This window comes from Varanus komodoensis, unplaced genomic scaffold (assembly GCF_004798865.1).
Source record: "Varanus komodoensis strain SLA01 unplaced genomic scaffold, ASM479886v1 scaffold11, whole genome shotgun sequence".
NCBI classification, from domain to species: domain Eukaryota; kingdom Metazoa; phylum Chordata; class Lepidosauria; order Squamata; family Varanidae; genus Varanus; species Varanus komodoensis.
In genome coordinates, this window is record NW_025335317.1 from 27,152,402 (window position 1) to 27,174,044 (window position 21,643).

At 42.7% G+C, this 21,643-nt stretch overlaps 1 protein-coding gene across 3 annotated transcripts in view; it reads right to left on the reverse strand.

The window, feature by feature from the left end:
• Nucleotides 1–8,930: 8,930 nt before the first annotated feature.
• The window catches only part of BTAF1 (B-TFIID TATA-box binding protein associated factor 1), a 95,557-nt gene continuing 82,844 nt past the window's right edge, over nt 8,931–21,643 (reverse strand). For all 3 annotated transcript variants that reach the window (XM_044420697.1, XM_044420696.1, XM_044420695.1), the window contains exons 34-38: nt 19,918–20,070; nt 18,703–18,914; nt 11,838–11,997; nt 10,999–11,169; nt 8,931–10,617 (exon numbers count right to left, since the gene is read on the reverse strand). In XM_044420697.1, coding sequence (XP_044276632.1) covers nt 10,468–10,617; nt 10,999–11,169; nt 11,838–11,997; nt 18,703–18,914; nt 19,918–20,070 — 846 coding nt within the window. In that variant the 3' untranslated portion in view covers nt 8,931–10,467. The remainder of the gene's footprint in view (nt 10,618–10,998; nt 11,170–11,837; nt 11,998–18,702; nt 18,915–19,917; nt 20,071–21,643) is intronic.

Genomic DNA, 21,643 nt, shown 5'->3' on the forward strand with positions numbered 1-21,643 from the left:
CACTTTGAAAGGGTCTGTAGATCGACTCTCAGGCTTTGCATGAATCTCCAGGGCAGGCTGGGAAAGACTTTTGCCTGCTTCCAGTCTAGATGGACCAGTGACTTGGCTCAAAATACAGCAGTGTCCTGTGTTTGTGCCTATGTAATTTGAGCACCTCTATTATTTTGCCAAATGTTAAAACAGGTTGCTTACCTTTAACTGTCATTCTTAGAGTAGTCATCTGTGCATTCACACGCATGGGCTTCAGCACCTGCACAAGGCATAGAGTGGAAGAAACTGCTACAGCTTAGTGTCATGGAGTGGGTGGGAGTCCTCTGCCCCTTCCAGTTTCTGGTTATATGAAGGGGAGGGGGCTCCTGCCCAGTCCCTCAGTTGACTTGGAGAAGGCATCATCTCCGGGTAGCTGAAGGACAGAGATGTAGTTGAAATGTTGCATTCCTGCACCCAGCATCCTGGGGGTGGGGGGGCACAGCCAGCTGATGACAGCAAGCAGGGTAGACGGCGGGTTGTATGAATATACAGATGACCACTCAAAGAACAATAGTTACGGGTTAGCAACTTTCCTTTCTTCTTCATAGTCTCTCTGCATCACACATGTGCAAACTTACCCTTTGCAGGATGGAGGGCACTGTCATCACTGAAGAATCGATGGGAGGACCACCCTGCCAAATGTGCAGTCCTGTCTCGTGTGGACATTGAATTGGTAGTGCCGCATGAAGGATGATGGTATAGATCATGTGGCAACTCTGCAGATGTTGTGGAGTGGAATAGTGGCTAGAAGAGTGGTTGATGTGGTCTGGGCATGCATGGAATGTGCCTTTGGGTGCGTGGTGAGCTTGAGTCCTGCTAACTCAAATCCTAGGCAGATGGTGCTGGAGGCCCACTTGATGAGTCTTCGGAACAGGATGGGTTCTCCTTTCCTCTGGCCCTTGTAGTAGACGAAGAGTGGTCTGGGTGGCGGAATTGCTTTTTGTGACCTGTAGACTGCAAGGACCCTGTGGGCATTGAGCAGGTGTAAACTTGATGGGGGTGAAGGGGTTAGGGAGGACGGCTGGGCAACAATGTCCTGGTTGATGTGGAAGTCAGAGGTAACCTTGGGTCTGAACTGGGGGTCTATGGAAAATCAGGGTGCATTGACTTGCAGCACCAATAGTTTGGTGCAGCAGTGGCAGGCGGATGCAATGGCCACCAGGAGTGCCATATTCCATGATAGGCGCTGCAGGTCCATTGTTGCCATATGTTTGTTTTGGTGAGGGACTGAAGGACCCCCTAATAGGCTTCATGATGGTGTGCAGGGATGGGCCGGTGGGGCAATTTATTGGAGTCCATGGAGGAACCTGCAAGCCAGGGTATGTGTGAAGATGAATGACTCCCAAACTGGGGGGGATTTGACATAGCCACCAGGTGTACCTGCAGTGAGGATGGGATGAGGCCTGTGCTAAAGCAGATCTGTACATAGGTGAGGATATGCTCTATGGAGGTCTCAGATGCTTTGAGTTCTGCTGACCTGGTGAAGGTTATGAAGGCCCTCCATTTGGCCAGATAGGACTTGCAGGTGGAAGGCCTAAGGGTGGTCTGCAGGCTGGAGGAGATGGCAGGTGGAAGGGACAGGTAGGGGTCCATTGCCTGTTGATTCTCCAGGCAGTCAGGCTCCTGATGTCTGGGTGGAGCATGTAGCCCGTCCTGCAAGAGTAGGCTGTGGCGCAGTGGTGGGTGAAGGAAGGTCCCACTGGACAGCTGGAGGAAGGGCAGAAGCTATAGTTGCCTCACCCACCAGGGGATTATGAGGATGCAGTCCATCTTGTCCCCTCTGGATTTTGGAGACCACATGGGTGATCAGGGGAAAGCAGGGGAAGCACAGAACAGTGCCCCTTCTCATTTTAGAAGAAACACATCTCTGAGGGAGCTGGTCCCTGCCCCTACCCTGAAGCTGAAGAGGCTGCATTTGGAGTTCTGGGGCATGACAAACAGGTCTATCTTGGGTGTGCCCCATTTGCTGCATAGGTCCCTGAGAACTGCATTGTCATCCTGGCATGACTCAGGGTGTTGGTCAGGGTGCTTAGCCAGCCAGCCAGCCACATGGATGGCTGTGATGGCGTCTTCCCTGGCTATTCACCATTCCCAGAGGGCAGATGTCAGGGTGGTGAGTGGGGCAGATTGGTCAAATAATACATGGTAGTGGTGTTGCCTGTCACAATTTGCACATGGTGACCTCTCATGGAGTCTTGAAAAGATACCAGGGCTTTGTACACAGCTAACATCTCCAGGAGGCTGATGTGACACTGTGCCTCATAGTGATTCCATGAGGCCTGGGCATGCATACTATCTCAGTGTGTGCCCTAGCCCCAGTTGGAGGCATTTGTTGCAACAGTCACTGTAAGTTTGGATAGGGTGAACTGGACCCCAGTGGTGAGGTTATCCAGGGTGGACCACCAGTGCAGGGAACACCTTGTGGAGGCCACAGAACAGTGGCAGGGGATCCTCATCTGTCGTGAAGGTTACCATGAACCAGAGCTGGAGTGGTCTCATGTGAAGGTGGGCAAAGTACACTACACACACTGTGGCAGCCATAAGGCCCAGGAGTCTCTGGATGGTGTGTGCTACAGAGCAGGCCGCAGTCCTGATGGACATGGCCAATGCACTGAAGGTCTCTACTCTCAGTTGTGGGAGGAAAGTTTTGGCAGCTGTGGAATTCAGGTGAGCCCCTATGAACAGGATGGACTGGGTGGAAGAGAGAACAGACTTAGTGTGATTAATTAAGAGTCCCAGATCCTGCAGGATCCTGCAGGTGGTGTGCGCTGTGTGCAGGATGTCAGTCCTTGAGAGGGCTGCCAGAAGCTGGTAGTCTAGGTATGGGAAGACAGACCACTGTTATGCATTTTGTGAAGACTTAGGGGGTGGTGGCAAAGCCAAAGGAAAGGACTGAGAACTGGAAAGTCTCCAGCCCAATCTGGAACTGGAGGACATGTCTATAAGGAGGGTTGACAAAGATGAGGAAATAGACGTCCTTGAGGTCGATAGATGCAAACCAGTTCCCTTGCCAATGGGGTGGAAATGCCTTGTAGGGATGTCATTCTGAACCTCCTGGGTGTAATGAACCTGTTGACACCTCTGAAGAGGATCAGTCTGAGACCCTGTCCCATTTAGGCATGGTAAAATAGTAGGAGTAATATCCTCTGCACAGGTGTGTGGAGACCTTCTCTATGGCTTCTTTGGAAATGGCATCCACCTCTGCCAACAGCACCCATAAAGGTGGGATGGTCCTAATCTGGCCAAGGGGTGGGAGGGCATCAAACTCGATCCAGCATCCCCATTCCACTATAGGCAGGACCCAAGAAACAGAACTTACTGCCTCCCATGCTGGAGGGAATTGTGCTAGGTGTCCAGTGAAGTTAGCGGGGGTAAGTAGGGCAGTGCCATGAGGGGCTCCTGGCCACTTCCACTGTTTTGGCTCGTGGTCAAATCCCATGCGTCTGGCTGTGGTCAGGGCTTTGTGGAGGGAGTCCATGCTGTCATCTGTACGAGTGTTTAATTAGACCCTCTCCATCGAAGGGCATGTCCTCTATGTGCACCCACATCTCTTGGGAAAGATCTGCAAGGCGCAGCCATGCATGGCAGCAGATGGCCACTGCGTCCATTATTGCTTTTCCATTCCAATCAACGTGGTGTCTAGCTGCCTCAATTTGATGACTGACTAGTTTTGCTGCCTCTCAGTGGACCATCGGAGGTCATCTGGGAAGTGTCCAGCCATGGCTCCCAAGTTCTCCCACAGGAAGAGCTTGTACCTGGCCATGATGGCCTCATAGTTGAACTCCTGGAATCCCAGCAAGATGGTCTGATAAGATAATCCTAGAAACAGTACACAAAGTCACCCCCCTCCACACACACACTTATCTTTTCCTTTTATCTTTTAGTTTTTATTATTTGTCTATTATGACAGTTTCTTTGCCAAGGGAATAGCACATCAATCTGATGCAACTTGAACTCTTAAGGCATTTTTATTTGCATTATGAAGGGGCTCTGCAACAGATAATCTTTTGTTGATAGATGGCGTCTTATTTGCAAAGCTGTTTTAACGTCTCTAGAACTAACCATACTGTAAACTGACCTTGGTATGAAAATACTAGCTGGGTGAATTTTCATGCTGAATTGTGCTTTTTGAATTGAGAAGGACAACAGTGCTTTTTGGACAGCTGAGACTTGAGGTTATGATTTAGGTTGTGTTCCAGATTTTAAGCCATTTCTGTTTCTCTTCTTGGAAAGGACTTTGAAAAGGGTAATATTCTGCTTAATTTTGCAGCTGTAAGTTGTCTGATAGTTTTTGTCAAGAAACCTGGACATTATAAATTGACTTGGTTGAAGCTCACTGCAGCAGAAGAGATGGTTCTCTCACCCTTCATTGCCATGTTTAAGGGAGTTGCTGGTTGTTTGAGCCAGGTGATTTTTTCTCTCTTGTTTTTGATGTAAACTATACATCAGGGGTCCTCAAACTTTTTCAACAGAGGGCCAGTTGAAAGGTGCCGGCGTGGGGCGTGGGCTGGTGAGGGGGCGGGAGCTGGACATGCATGCGTGGCGATGCAGGGGCACATGCACAGTGAGGCAAGACAGGGGCGGGCCCGTGCGGAGATCATTTTCTCCAAGCGATTCCAAAATGATCTCTGCACGAGCAAGTTGCCGCCAGGCATGCGCACGGCAAGGTGGTGGGCTTGCTCGTGCAGAGATCATTTTGGAATCGCTTGGAGAAAACAATCTCTGCACAAGCAAGCTGCTGCCTTGTCCCACATGCACCCGCGGCAAGTCCAAAACCTCTGCGGCAGGCCAGATATATGGGCATGGCAGGCCGCATCCAGCCCGCGGGCTGTAGTTTGAGGATCCATGCTATACATGATTTGCTCTAAGGAACAATTATATCTCCCTGATGGGACTTGGGGTTTTTCTTCACTGGTCCTGGCCCCGCTTAAGAATAAAAAATTAATAATACTAAAGAACAAAAGACAAACATGACGTACTATGAGAAGAAAACCATTAGCTCCTGCCTATTGGACTTGGAGAAGATTGGAAGTCAAGGCCTGCTATGAAAGTTGGAACAATGTCTCTTCTTAACAAACTAATTGAAACTAATATTTTAATAGAGATAGAATGGGACTAATAATTATAATATTGATAGAAGGCTGGCTAACTAGCATTATCCACTTTCATCTTGTCCTTTTTCTTTCTCTCTTGCCCCTCTTATCTTTTCCATGTTTTTTCTCTTTCTTTCCTTCTTTCTTGACTCTTCTCCCCTAACTCTTCTGCTTTAGGTTGTACTATCAAAATGTAGTTTACTTATAGATACAAAGAAATGTGAAAGGTGGAAGTGCAGAGGAGCAGAGAAGAAGAGAAAGAGAAGAATTAATGTGAGAAGGAAATCTGAATTGGATGCTGGCAAATGACAGATTTGAAAAGAGATAGTCTGAGCTCCTTAGACTAGGTTTTACAGACAGAATGAAGATATAATCAATTAATATTAATGCATTGAATTTTTCTTGTAAGAGAATCACAGCAGTTTTTCCAATCACTTTTAAGTCCTCAACTACTTTCTAAAGAACTCCTTTTTACATCCCATTAATCATGCTGGGTATATTTTCCATTTATCATTAAATTTTTCAACCTGTCTTCTATTTACTTAATTAGTTAATTTTGCCATCGCTGCATATTCTGTCAAGAAAACAAAGGGTTGATATAGTATCTATTCAAAAAATTGCTCATATTTTGATTTATAAGAGGCTGCACAAAGTGTATGGAGCCTCAGGTGACACCAAAAGGAGTTGCCCTTTATATTAATAATCAAAGTTTAAAAGTTATAGAAGAATTAAAAGATCAAGAAAGAAGATTTATTGTTCTGAAGATAAGACTCCCAAATGGGAAGACAAATACATTGGCAATGATATATGCTCAAATGATGCAAAATAAACATTATTTTTTTTCAATTGATATTGGATTTTCAAGAAGAAGTTTTGATTATTGGTGATATGAATGGTATTATAGACTCTAATAAGGATAAGTCTAAAAAAGTAAGAAGGAGCAAACTTCCTAAAAACTTTTAATTATATGGAAATGTTACATTTAGAAAATGCATGGAGATGTAAAAATCCTGGAGCTAGAGACTATACTTTTTTCTGACAGATACCACACATACTCAAGGATCAATGTGTTGGCAATCGAAAAACCTAATTATGAGGCTGTAAAGATCCAACCAAAAACACTATCTGACCACAACCCATTGGAGATAATATGGTGGGAAGAACAAGTGGGAGGAAGAAGATGGAGACTTAATGATAACCTTTTGTTACAAGAAGATATTTTGACAAAGTCAGAAGTACCAGGCTTATCACATTATTGACTCATATTCAGCTTGTTATCTACAAGTATTCCAAGATCCTTCTCACTTGCAGTATTGTTAAGCCAAGTATTTCCCATCCTGTAAGAATGCATTTGGTTTCTTTTTCCTAGGTGCAGAACCTGGCATTTGTCCTTACTAAATTTTATTCTGTTGTTTTCAGCCCTGCACTCCAACCTATCAAGATCACCTTGAAATTTCTTTCTGTTTTCCAGGGTTTTAGCTTTCCCACCAGTTTTGTGTCATTTGCAAATCTGATAATCGTTCTCTGCACTTCCTCATCCAAGTCATTAAAGAAAACATTGAAGACCAGGACTGAATGTTGCATTATTCCACTTGTTACCTCTCCACAGTTTAAGAAGGTACCGTTGAAGTGCACACTTTGAGTATGATTCTGTCACCAACTGTGGATCCATCTGATCACTGTTCCATCCAGCCCACTTTTAGCTCATTTGCTAATCAGGATATCATGGGGCATTTTAAAAGCTTTGTTGAAGTCAAAAGAGATGAAGTCCACAGCATTCCCACAGTTCATCAGGGAGGTTACAAAGTCAAAAAATGAAATCCAATTAGTCTGGCAGAATTTGTTCTTGAGAAATTCATGTTGGCTACTAGTAATCACTGCATTGCTTTCAAGGGGTTTGCAGACTGACTGCTTTATAATCTGCTCCAGAATTTTCCCAGGGATTGAAGACAGACTGACAGGTCCATAGTACCCAGGTGATTCTTTTCTTTCCTTGAAGAGTGGGACAAAATTTGCCCTTTTTCAGTCATTTGGTACTTCCTCTGTCCTTCACGATTTCTCAGAAATAATACAGAATGGTTCTGAGAGCTCTTCTGCCAGCTCCTTTATCACTCTAGAATGGAGTGCATTGGACCCTGGAGATTTGAACTCAATCAACGCAACTGGATGATCCTTGACCATTTACCTATTAGTTTCGAGCTGCTATCCTACTCCTTCAGCTTGTACGTCTACTTCATCAGTTTCCTCTGTATTTTCCCTTCCCACAGGATTCTTCTCTTCTGCTTCAGCTTGTTGTTGCGCTTCTAGCTTCTGCTCTACAGTTAACTGTTGCAGTTCCACCACTCCGCCTAAAAACTCTTCTTCTTTTATTACCTTGTGAGTGAACACTCACTGCTCTAGCATGCTTACCTTTTCTTCTAACAGGGCCACTAGCTTGCACTTGTTGCACATGTAGGCCATGTTGGCCTTAGGCAGAAAAACATACATTTTACAGATGTTGCACGTTACTACCACTGTAGAGCCTTCTTGATCCCTTCTTTCTGCTACCTTTTTGATTCTACTTTGTTGGGCCTGTTGTAACAACCAGTGCTTTCATTTGTCTTCAGTTGTTAACAACACCATCCTACTAGTAAATGGTGGTGTATTACAAGGAAGAAAACAAAAGGGGAAAAACTAAGAGGAAAAAAGTGAGGAAAACAATGTTAGGGACCTCTCCTGCCAAACTGCCACCAAACACCTGTTTTACACATTCCTAGAAACTTGACTGCTTGTATTCCAGAGTTCCTAGGTCAGCTGGGGCAGCTTCCTCTGATCTGCTCAGCTAGGAGTCAGGGACCAGAATGAATCTCTCCACCCACACAGCCGCTACTAGTAATCAGGACATGCCTCCTTCAGGTGCAGTTCTCAGGAGCACATGGCCTCTTGGAAGAGACTGTTTGCTGGGTTAGTCTAGGCCCCTTCCCCCTTTTACCTCTGCATTTTTATCTTCTTCCATTACTATTCCTCTGTCAAACTTCTGTTAGCCTTCCCTGTTCCCTCACTCTGGCTGTTCACTCTTTGGGAGCCTGACTACTCATAATCCAGAGTCCCTAGACCAGCCAGGTTAGCTTCTTCTGATCTCCTCAGAAGAAGTCAGGAACTCCATTTCTAAACATGTTGCCAAAATGAAGATATATGGGATCAGTTAACAGCACTGTGTACAATGGAAACCCAATCCAGACAACCCTCTGTGTATATTTAAATGACAACCCTTTCCTTATACTCTCTCTCTCTCTCTCTCTCTCTCTCTCTCTCTCACACACACACACACACACACACACAGAGAGAGAGAGAGAGAGAGAGAGAGAGAGAGAGAGAGAGAGAGAGAGATGATGGCAGTACTTGAAACAGGTATGAGGCAGAAGATCAGTTGTATGTCAAATTTCAAGAAACACACATTTTATATACACATTCTAACAGAAATAAGGCACTGGCACAAATCTTGCATATTCTTGTGCTGCAATAAAAAAGAATGTTATGATGTTTTCATAGAAAGCTATATTAGGCTGTGAGGGCAGAAGGGATTTGACATTAAAATCCTCTGCTAAAGCAGCCAGGCCTGACAAGCCAGGATAAAGCTGCATTAGTTTGCTTTTCCTAAAACATGCAGTGAAAGAGCCAGATCACACAAGCAACAGAAATATTCATTATGTGTCACCAGCTGTGTTTGCCCACACAAACTACTCATTAAGTTACAGAAATGACATTTTTTTCCATGCAGCTGGAGCATGTATGACTGACAATGCAGAAAGAACTACATGCGACATGTAAGGGGCTGATTAATGCCAGTGTGGCTTTTTTATTTTCTTGTTTTTATGGAATGCTAGTTTAATGTTACAGCATGGCAGTTCATATATCTACCAAAATATGACACATGTTCACTCATATTGGGATGCTGCAAAATGATCCTGCTCCATAAGCCAATTTTTTCCTCTTAAAAAATCAAAACAATTACTTGACATTGTTGAAGTCTCATAGCTAATCCAGCTGTGATGCTGAAGTGCACAGCAAGCTTCAAACCATAGTTATGACATCTATACATATATGTATGCATTTAGACAGCTTATGTAGGTTTGCTTTAATATATTTAGAAAAATGCATTTGTATGCTTTTGGTACAGACATGCACACCTATGCACGGACATATGTCACCACTTACTCCCTTTAAGACACTTTTAAAAATATGTACAACTGTTATTATTCTTAATCTTCTTTATAACAGCCTCCTCAAATTTGTTTTACATGATTTCTGCTCAAACATTTCATTCCCTCTGATGCATGTAGGCATTTCTATGTAACATAGATTGTACCCAATATTAGACTAAGTCCATTTCAATGAACCTGCTTTAAGTAGGACTAACACCGGATACAGCTCAATGTTTATATCTGGATTACTAAATAAAGCATTTCCCCTCTACCATTTTCAGAGGTTCATGCTCTAGTGCATTAGAGAGTCTTTCCAGCATAGATTTTCAATTTTATAAGATCTTCTGCTGGAAAATCTCTTTATATAGTTTATTTTTTAGTTACAAAAATTATAGGATTGAAACCTACTGCTTACTTATCTCTCTGAACGGGGCTATGCTGTAGCCATATACATATATATATGTACACACATATTTATATACACACACACAAATTTAAAAATGACATCCTCTAAACAGGATGTGAAAATGGCAAAAATTAAGCCATTGCCTGTAATTCCTATTAAAAAGTCTACTGCTCTGAAAATGTCAGAAGACTGAAGAGCACCACACACTTAAATATATATAAAGATGGGAACTTTAATACTTGACATTTCATTTAATTCCCCAATAATCTTCTGGGATGGTTGGCTTCGCCTTTATGTCAACATACATCAGTAAGTGAACTAAACATTGCTGTAACATGTTGAATTGAACATTCTTAAAGTATATAATTAAAGCAAGCTAGGTTTAAAAGAACAAAATACTCAAAACAATCTGTACAAGTCATTTTAGTTTCAGAAATGGGGGAATGATAGACATATTTCATAAAGAGAAGTAACACTTATCAACATGTGCAAAACCTGCTAGGTTTTATTTTCTATCAAGTCAGAATTCATAGCTATTCTGGAAATTCAGATCTATCTTATAGTTTACTTCCACAATGCAAGTATTTAAGACTTAACTATCTAGAAGGGAAGAAGGTGGCTCCATTGAATGCATGAATTCTCCCTCCTATTTTTCCATATGTATGATGTTATGCTAGAGGTCCTCTATAAATGCTTTGAAATTTGCTGAATATCAGCTCAAAATGCCAGCTACCAGCCATTGTATCAAGAATGGTTATTTGAGTGAGTGCATAAACTTTTCAAGACTATATTCTGAATCATACTGTTCTTGATCCCAAAGGTCTCCAAGATTTTCAAGAACTGACTTCATACTTGTTTTTCCAGAAGCAGAAGTGGCACCATCCGATTTTTCTGATTTTCCATCCTTGAATGCAATGGAAGACAAGGTGGGAGAAGGAAATGAGAGAGAGAGAGAGAGAGAGAGAGAGAGAGAGAGCACAGCATCTTAAAACCTATGTGCCAGAAATGGTTTGTGCATTCATAATTAAGTGAATGATGAGGAAATAAATACTTCAATAAAAGCAATAATCCTAAGGTGCCTTCTACGTTGCAAAATATGCTAAGCAGAAATAAGAGGGCATTTATGTTTCTCTCATTATTGTATCTACTTAATTGGAGACTCCCAACATTAAGGAAGAATTACTGTAATAACAGTTTAGATCTCACTGAACTTCATGTAAGGCAAAAAGAACTTCTGCAGCAATAGCTGCTGCTTTCCAGATTACTTAGGAACAATTTTTTTTACCTTGTCAAGAGTGAAGAGGTCAAGGAGCTGATCTGTCCCCATGCTTTGCAGACTGGTATTCTCTTGACTAATCACAGTATTGGCAATATTCATTTTGAACTTCTGCAGACCCATTATTTTTTCCTCCAATGTTCCCCTTGTTATCAAGCGATAAACATTAACAACTCGTTTCTGCAGGAAATATTTTTGGACATTTAATATAGATACCCTAGCCATAAGAAGCCACTAACTGGCAGAAAACACGTAATATACCATTAGACCAAGATGGAAATAATAAGTTTCCTACATGATTTTTCATTTCCATGCTGCATTCTCCAGAACTTGAACAGCAATTCACTGCCTATGAGTAGCAGATCTGCTCAACTGAGAGGGTGAATCTCAATGAAGACTAATAAGGCCTTTAAGGAGTAGAGAAGAAATGGCAAGGCCTCATGCTATACATAAATAGTCTCTTTCCCTGAGAGGATCTGTTGGCTGTTAAAGAGACTGGTAAACAAAAAATGTCTAATTTTTGACAGGATGAAAAGTAGACATGGTAGGAACTTGGGAGTTTAAAAGAGATTTGAGTAAAATGCAGATTGGTGAGCCTGCATTCCTCTTTGCTAGTTAGTCTGCTCTAATGAGTTCCACGTTTGTTTGACAAGCTTCAGGTCTCCATTATTTTTTTAATAGAACAATGGTTATAAACAAGATGCACAAATATTATGTTTATGTATGTTGTTGGTATGTTATATCTGTCTGTATGTATGTACGTATGGTATTGGTTTTGGAAGCTTTAACCAATTCTGATGTTATTTGAGTGGTGTTAACTTATCCGGAATAGACTACATTTTTTTTACCTGCCCAATGCGATGTGCTCGATCCATTGCTTGGAGGTCTTTCATTGGATTCCAGTCATGTTCAACAAATACCACTGTATCAGCTCCAGTTAAGTTAAGACCCAGTCCACCAACATGGGTAGTAAGCAAGAGAACATCTATGGATGGGTCATTGTTAAACCTTTGCCAAAAAAAAAAAAAAAAAGTTTAAAATGTACTTGGTTATACATGCACAGCTTATGCCCACACTGGTGAGTAAGACAGAGCTAGGAGTGAGAAAAGAGGAAGCAAGGGAAAACACAAAAGGAAACTTTGAATTAAACTAAAAATAGACCACAACTTTATTACTTCCAGATATTTGGATGTTACAAGGGCAGTAAAGTCTTTCTAAAATCAGCCTATTTATTAATAGCACCACTCCTAGCCTGCCTATTCAGGGATGTGGTGGGGGAAGAAGAGAAGACAATTGCCCACTTAACTTAGTCCATTTTATGACTGACTTCTACTGCCAACATCAACCTGAGACTACAGCATGCCAGTACCAAGGCAGGATGGGCCCTATGCTGGGAAGGGTTAATTTGTGTCCCTTTTAGATGTTTTCACCTATAATCTCTATCATATCTTGCAGATGGCTACAGTATATCACAGAAGTGAGTACAGCCCTCACATTTTGTAAATATTATATCTTTTCATGTGACAACCCTGAAGAAATGACATTTTGCTACAATGTAGTGAGTATACAGCTTGCATAACAGTGTAAATTTGCTGTCCCCTCAAAATAACTCAACACACAGCCATTAATGTCTAAACCACTGGCAACAAAAGTGAGTGTACCCCTAAGTGAAACTGTCCAAATTGGGCCCAAAGTGTCAATATTTTGTGGGGCCACCATTATTTTCCAGCACTGCCTTAACCCTCTTGGGCATGGAGTTCACCAGAGCTTCACAGGTTGCCACTGGAGCCCTCTTCCGCTCCTCCATGACGACATCACGGAACTGGTGGATGTTAGAGACCTTGCGCTCCTCCACGCTCCGTTTCAGGATGCCCCACAGATGCTCGATAGGGTTTAGGTCTGGAGACATGCTTGGCCAGTCCATCACCTTTACCCTCAGCTTCTTTAGCAAGGCAGTGGTCGTCTTGGAGGTGTGTTTGGGGTTGTTATCATGTTGGAATACTGCCCTGCGGCCCAGTCTCCGAAGGGAGGGGAGCATGCTCTGCTTCATATGCCACAGTACATGTTGGCATTCATGGTTCCCTCAATGAACTCTAGCTCCCCAGTGCCGGCAGCACTCATGCACCCCAGACCATGACACTCCCACCACGCTTGACTGTAGGCAAGACACACTTGTCTTTGTACTCCTCACCTGGTTGTCGTCACACACGCTTGACACCATCTGAACCAAGTAAGTTTATCTTGGTCTCATCAGACCACAGGGCATGGTTCCACTAATCCATGTTCTTGGTCTGCTTGTCTTCAGCAAACTGTCTGCGGGCTTTCTTGTGCATCATCTTTAGAAGAGGCTGGCTTTCTTTTGGGACGTCAGCCCTGCAGACCAATTTGATGCAGTGTGCGGCGTATGGTTTGACCACTGACAAGCTGACCCACCACCCCTTCAACCTCTGCAGCAATGCTGGCAGCACTCATACATCTATTGCCCAAAGCCAACCTCTGGATATGACGCTGAGCACGTGAACTTCTTTGGCTAACCATGACAAGGCCTATTCTGAGTGGAACCTGTCCTGCTAAACTGCTGTATGGTCTTGGCCACCGTGCTGCAGCTCAGTTTCAGGGTCTTGGCAATTTTCTTATAGCCTAGGCCATCTTTATGCAGAGCAACAATTCTTTTTTCAGATCCTCAGAGAGTTCTTTGCCATGAGGTGCCATGTTGAACTTCCAGTGACCAGTATGAAAGTGTGAGAGCAGTAACACCAAATTTAGCTCCCCATTCACACCTGAGACCTTGTAACACTAACAAGTCAAATGACACTGGGGAGGGAAAATGGCTAATAATGCCCAATTTGGACAGTTTCACTTAGGGGTATACTCACTTTTGTTGCCAGCGATTTAGACATTAATGGCTGAGTGTTGAGTTATTTTGAGGGGACAGCAAATTTACACAGTTATACAAGCTGTATACTCACTACTTTACATTGTAGCAAAGTGTCATTTCTTCAGTAGTATCGCATGAAAAGATATAAAATATTTACAAAATGTGAGGGTTGTACTCACTTCTGTGATATACTGTATGCTGGCTAGGGCTGATGAGAGTTGATTTCCTGCATTACCCACCCTTACATTAAAGACTCCTTAAACGGAATCTTTCCTGGAATTATATGAGAACCTATCCTAAGAATAGTCCCTGCCTGATGACTATGTATCATAGCCAGTTAGTGGCAAAGATCAGTAAGAGTACTCTAAGAACAAGTTTCAACCAAATTGGTTTGCAGGAAGGCAAACCCCACCCCCGCAAAGTTCCAATGAATATAAAATTACACCTTGTGCTGTTACTAGCAGCTGACTAATGGTCCATAGAAAATAAGAAACCAGCTTGGGGTGAAGGGTAGACAAGAACACATTAGTCAAACATGACTTGGGGCCCAATTTATAGTTCATGAGGAGACCAGAGGCAACCATTCTGCCTAGTCCACTGCTTAGGTTCCAAGCAACTTAGCACAATATAGAAAGGCAGGTTTCTTCTTCGTGGTTTCTGTACATCACACACACATGGGCGACTAGCAAGCTTAGCCTTCCTGCGGGGAGGGGCTGTCATCACCAGAGAATTACAGAGAGGACTGCCCTACCAAACATGCAGTCTTGTCTGGCACAGATGTCTAGCTGGTAATGCTGGATGAAGGTGGATGGTGTGGACCACATAGCAGCTCTGCAGCTTTCATGTAGTGGGATGACAGCCAGCAGGACAGGAGATGCAGCTTGTGTATGACTGGGGTGCACACAGGGGAGTGTGGGGTGCTTGAGCCTTGCCATCCCGTAGCCCAGGGAGATGCTGCTGGACGCCCAGTTGGAAAGCTTTGGGTTGAGACGAGCTCCCCTTTATTCTGACCCTCCTAGCAGAGGAACAGGCAGTTGGAAAGCCACAGCAGTTCAGTCCAGGCTTTGTAGAATGTCAAGGGCTCTGCAGACGTCAAAGAGGCCTGTACTGTGGTGGCGGGGCTGGGGAAGATGGCCAGGAGGACAGTGTGTGTGAAGGCCTCCTCAGTGGGGGTGAGTCAGACATGGTGCTGAGTCTTACGGCGCTGGGTCTGTTCAATGCCATGCAATGTGATGTCAGCATGCTCCCAATGTCAAGTGGGGTCCTGTGCATGCACTTGGCATTGAGCGTTCGGGTTGGCAGGAGAGTGATGATGGTATCGGTTGGCATCAGGCCAGTTGCTCAGCTCCATGACGGAGTCATCAGCGGAGTCGAAGTCCCCCCACTCCATGTGTAGCCTCCTTTGGCAAGTTGCGACCATAATGGGGGGGGGGGGGTTGAGATGTCAGACCAGTTGTCCGAGTAAATGGAAGCTGGCGACCAAGATGAAGAGCCATCCCAGTTGAGAAGGGGGGAGCGGAGCAATCCCCGGAGTCCCCTGGCAGGTGATGCGTGGCTTGCAGCTGGTGAGAGCAGGCCAGTGGCAGGTAATGTGGCAAGGTGGAGGTGCAGTGGCTGGGTGGCATGGGCAGCAAGTTGCATGTTGAACACCTGGCAGTGTGGAGACATCTCCATGATGTGCCCCTCATCAAGGCAAAGGATGCAGCAAGAATGGTCACCCACTGTGCGTAGGTGAACAGCACACAAGGCGCAATCGTGGAAAGCCGGATTGGCCATGAGGGGAGAAACCATGAGAGAGGAGAGCGGGGAGTCTTTGTTCCCCTTCCTCACAGGCAGGAGAGAGAGATGGAAAGGAGTGGCCTCGAAATGAGGAGTGTAGATCAGGTAGCTTATGAGCAAGTAGTTGCAGAAGTGTATTAAGGGGAAGGTAGAGAGTTTTTTTTTTAAAAGAAAGAGCAAATGAAGAGAGTGAGCTGGTAGGAGAAGAGAAACAGTGGTTCTGACAAGCACTGCAACTGCAAGTGCAGTCGAAAAGGAACTGGGGGGATGCACAGGAGCCCCCTCTTTACCTAGAGACCTGGAAGGGGCAGGGTGGGGCTCCTGCCCACTCTGTGATGCTGAGCCGTGCAAGTTTTTTCTATGATCCAGACCTTGCATTGTGTGGCAAAGCCCATGTGTGTGATGCACAAAGACCACGAAGAAGAATGCTGGTACTTACTATGCAGCTTTTCCTGGGTTGGTGTGCAGAGGTATCCAGAATGGATTGATTCCTGCTAGTTCAGAAGGCAGGGAAGCATGTTACTTAGCTTTTTGGACTATGCTCTTAGTTTACTCTTTCCAGGTCCAGTACAATGCCCAAGCAATTAACATGAACAAAATTGCAGAAGTGGAAACTAGAAGGTAGTTCTCCGGGAACCCTTCTCCGGGAACCCTCCATGAAAGAAATTAGGAGAGTAAGTACTCGGAGGAGGGCTTTCTCTGCGGTGGCGCCCAACCTATGGAATTCACTCCCCAAAGAGGTCCGCCTGGCACCGTCGTTACTGGTTTTTCGGCGCCAGGTAAAGACCTTTTTATTTAAACATCATTTTAATTGTTAAAATGTATGATCTGGCCAGGGCAACTTCTTCTTCCTTCTCTTTTCTCCTCCTATATTATTTATTTACTTACTTTATACTGATAATTTTAATTTTATATTATTATGTTTGTAACTCAATGTATTTTTTGTATTTTTGTATTTAATGGTAATTTATTATGTTCTATTGTATTTCAATGTATTTTATTGTGTTGTAAGCCGCCCCGAGGCTTCGGCAAGGGGCGGCGTAGAAATGTTATAATAATAATAATAATAATAATAATAATAATAATAATAATGGTAATGGGAGCTGGGTAAGTAGGACCAGGAGTAAAGAGAGCTTGTTGTGAAGCCTTACTTAATACTGTGACTACAGAGGAGTTAATCCCTGGACAAAAAAAGGACACCAATCACTGAAAATTAGGGAGGAGATTGTTTCATAGATATCTCTCCACACCAGACCAGAGGGAACCTTGATGGTAAGCAGCAATATTCTGTTGTCTGGCACATGAGGTACTCAAGATGGGATATGTAAAAATTATGGAATATTTTGGGTGATCTGGGTGTTGTTACTGCTCTATTACATTTTAACAGTGAGGACAATTCAAGATTTATGCATCCTGTATGATGCAAGGAAAGTCATAACCTTGTGTGATACTCTACATTTTGAAGGACTGAAATCTTTTTGGTTATACAACTTGCAGGCAACTAAATGGAAGACACAGCTTTGAATAGAGGAGGCAAGGAGTCATCACTATGAATAGCAAAGATATACAGTATGGGTCCTTCTGGTGCAAGCTCAGACTACTCTCTGTCCTCCTCACTTGAAAGGAACACAAATCATATCTACTAAGATGACACACAATATTTGACTTTATGGAACCAAGCTCTGAAGTATAATCTTTATCTGGCTCTTCCCTAGATTATAGGGGTTTTTCCAGAAGGTAGATGGTGTGGATTAGCTGAATCAGACTCATGGGAAGAGAGTAAAATAGCCAAGTTTAAGTTTTGACATGGTCTCTGAAACCTTTGGTTTAATTAATTTCAATTATGATCAGGGAAAAGGGAGACAGAGGCTCCAACTGTACTGTTTATTTACTTGTGTTGGAAAGATTCTTAAGTGGGAGCTCCCTGCATTTTCTGCATTTACTGTGGCATGGCTGTTCACAGGTTTGCTTGGAGGACATTAAGTAGAGAGGAGGGGGGGAAGCAAGAATGGGAGAAAATTAGGATTTAAAAAAAAAAAAAACAAGATTAGAGAGGGAAACTTAAAATTTCCAGATACTAAGCACAAAGGAAAAAAAGAGGGATCTTGTATTGCTCCTGATCAAAGGACTGAAGTAGTAGATAAGGTGCACCCTCTGAGAAAGTATAAAGAAAAAGCTCCATCACATGATTCCCTGCTTTCTGAGCAAGAAAGAGAAAACCCACCACACACTATACAGAGAACAAGCTGGGGACCAAGTTGTATGCCGTCTGCCAGCCATGCTTCTGCTCTTGTGGCACTTACACTAGTGAACAAGGCTTTTATCTACCTAAGCCTGCACACCCTCCAGATGTGTTGTACTACAACATCCATCTGCTCATTCAGGGCAGTCAGTTGAAGAGCAGCAGGTTGGAGAAGGCCCTACTTGAGCAGGTATTCAGTTAGAGCTATTGGTATTATCAAAGGAGCTGTGATTATACCAGAAGTACATTGGTGACACTAGAAGAAATGACAAACCAACCTAAAGTCAATCTGAATGGCCCTGAAGACAAGTAATGGAGTGCAGCTCCAAGTCTGTATTAATCAATAGGTCTTATGGCAATGGAATTCCCTTGGAGGGTGCTACATCTCTGGCTAAGGCCAGAATGGCTTATTTAGTATCATGAAAAAACTACTGTATGTGCAACATCAACTAGAGCAGCTTGGAAAGTCAGCTGCATCCACCCTTGCTATCATTCACTTTCATAACTGTACTCAATGGATGAAAACAATCAGAAAATCCATGAGCAACTAATGAAGTTTAGAAGTCGCACAACTCTTTGCAAAGAAGGCTAGCACTATACCTGCCTTTCTACACTACATACAACCTGTGAATACTCTAAATCAAAATCTGCATCAATAAATTCTGAATTTTCTTCTCTTATACAGATTAGCATATCATCTACATTTGCATGTTTAGCCAGTAGGGCCCCATTGAAAATCTCCTGTACTTCACCGACAGTGGAAATCCCAGTGCAAAAGCCCTTCTGTTAGAAAGCAGCTTGATATTGGCTTTACCGTGAAACGATGGAATGCCTCTGACCAGCAGGTATGCTGCCATCCAATCGCAGATAGGTAATGGAGGGCAAATGGGGCTTGAGAAGGTCATACTCTACTATATCCAGCATGCTCTTGAGTTGGCAGAAGATTAGTATCCTGTGTTGTGCAACTATGGTTTCTGTACCACTTTCTGAGGAACCGCCATTGCCCAAGCCACAATCCAGCAGCAACTTAAAAGACCAATAAGAAAGCATTACACCAAACACTGAATTTAGCAAGTTTACTTTCTCTAGTTGATACTATCTGATAAGATTTCATACACACAGTTCTATGGCACAACAGATATTTGACATGCAGGACGTTCCATGTTCAGCCTTCGGACTCTCTAGGTAGCAAATGACATGGAAGGCCACAGCTTGTGATTCTGAAAGGTCACAGCCAGTCAGGGTATGTAATACTGTGTTAGATTTGCAAATGGTTTGATGAGGCATGTGGCACATTATACAGCCTTTTTCAACATATACCTTACAAATGTGATCACAACTTCCAGCATTCCTGAACAGATAAAACTGGTTGGGGCTGATGAGAGTTCAAGTCCAGCACACTTGCATGGTACTAATTGAGAAAGGCTGCCTTATAATATGAAAGTTAAAATGGAAAGTGTTTTATTTGACTTTGTATAGCAGTGTAAAGTTAAAAATCTTTGATTATCAGATGCTCTGAAGGGCACAGCTTTATGGAATCAGCTAGCTTCAATGGCATTTGTTTTGGGTTTTATAGCTGATAGTATTAATAACTCATATGTCACTGAAGCTTACATCAAAAGAAGAACTATACTGGCATCTCACTTAGACAGCAAGAAGAGCTTTTGTTTTTCATGTAGAGTTTTGGTCAGTACAGAAATCAAATAAATAAAAGAGTTTGGAGTCAATAATGTAACAAAACAAAAACTTAAAATTTCACATGGCTATTACAGGAGTGGTATTTTTCATGCATATAGTTATATAACAATTCTATACAAGTATTGGAAACTTTTCTTTTTAACAATTGGACACTTAGTACTTTCCTACTATTTTTAGCATTTTTAGCTTACTTACTATTTATAAGGCAATTCTTTCTCAACTCTTCCTTAATATGATTTAGAATGAAGTATGCAGGAACTAAAAAGAACTTCTTTCCCACAATTTAAAAATCTTATTTTAAAGTCAGATATAGCATACAGATTTTGCCCACCTGTTTTAAAGCAGAGAGTTTGGGGGCATGCTGAATGTCTCGAAGGGAAGAATTCTCAGTTGCCAGCTTTTCCGTGATTCTCTTGTGTTCAGGATGATGGACAGTTAAAACTAATGCTGGATGGTTGCAAAGTTTCCTTAAATACTGCAATGCCTTAAAAATAAAACCATGAAGTGAGCAGTTTTGCACACTTAATTACAAATACATCACTTTATCACAGTTACATTGTGGAGAATAGAACTGTGTTATACCTGTGGAAAAACTAACCTCTCCTATATTCCAAAAATTGTGCCTATCTGTTTGATCTTGAATAATGATAATTCACTTGCTGTGAATAATATAATCTCTAACTTACTTACAGATTCTATAACCTGGAAATCTTAAGGACTATGGACAGTAAAGTTCTTCTCAGTCCTAAGACTGATACTCTTCTTAGAAATAAAAATCATTGCACACATTAATTGCCACATTAAAGCTGTTTTTGGAAGTTTTGCCAGCGAAGTGGGTAATGCTTTATAATTCATCTGAAACTCTGGATTAACAGTTCAATCCGTTTTGGATCTGTAGCTTTTTGAAATGCGTTCACCTTTAAGTCTCTTCCACCTTCTTTTTTTGCATTGTTTTGCCAAAAAAAACCAAACAAACCCTGCAGAAAAATCATATTTAAATGTGTACTTTGGATTGTATTTTCTCATAACATAAATATATCTAAATATGTATTTCTAAAGTGAAATGAATAAAAAATAAGATTTCTTAATAAAATATATATAAAACAGTCCTTTACCATCTCCATTGGTTGCTGATTGAAGTTTGGGGCCAATTTAAGGCATTGGCACTTATGTATGAAGCCCTTGATTGGTTAGGGCAGTGGTGGCGAACCTATGGCACACGTGCCACAGTGGGCATGCAGAGCCCTCTCTGTCAGCATGCAAGCCAAGTTGCCCCAGCATCGCCCCAGCAGCTGAGCATCGGATAACAGCACACATAGGGGTCATGCGCATGCTCAGAAAGGAGTAGTGGCGCCAGGCGATGATGTCACAAGCCGCGACTCATTAGTCGCAACTCATCCAAGCTTTCACATGGCCAGTCAGTGTGTTGCCAAGGATATATATACATTTGCTTCGACTGGCTGCAAGTTGTTTTTTCTAAACTGACACTTTATATTTTTCAGTACCAGGCCAAGACCTTTTCTTTTACTCAGCATTTTAATGGTTGAATGTTTTTTACTGCATATATATAAGAGGGAGAACAAGAGCACGTTTAGGATTCAAGTGTTGTGAATTTAGCTGTACTGTTTTATCCTCTGCAAGCTGTCTTTAGATCCTGACTGGATATAGGACAGGGTACAAACAAAAAACAAATGCCTTTTCTTAACAATATACATTTCTGTATGTATTTCATCCTAAAATATATATTTTAGCAGCTGCATAATAGAATTCAGTGAAGTTAAAAGTCTAAAGGATAACTGCATTCCAATGCACACATTGGTCTGTGCTTGGGTGGGTTTGCTGACCAGAGTTGGGATAAATCATAGCAGAATCTGTCCCTCTAGCATTCACAGACTTCCTTGTGTGCTCAGACTGGCCTTACAGAGCAAGTGGAATTCAGAAGAAGATTGCACAACTGGCAACCTTCTTCCATGTCACGTGCAGCAGCACAACTGTCAATACATGCAGCATGGAAGAGATGCTGCTTGCACAGTGTGTATGGCCTGATTCCTGGCAAA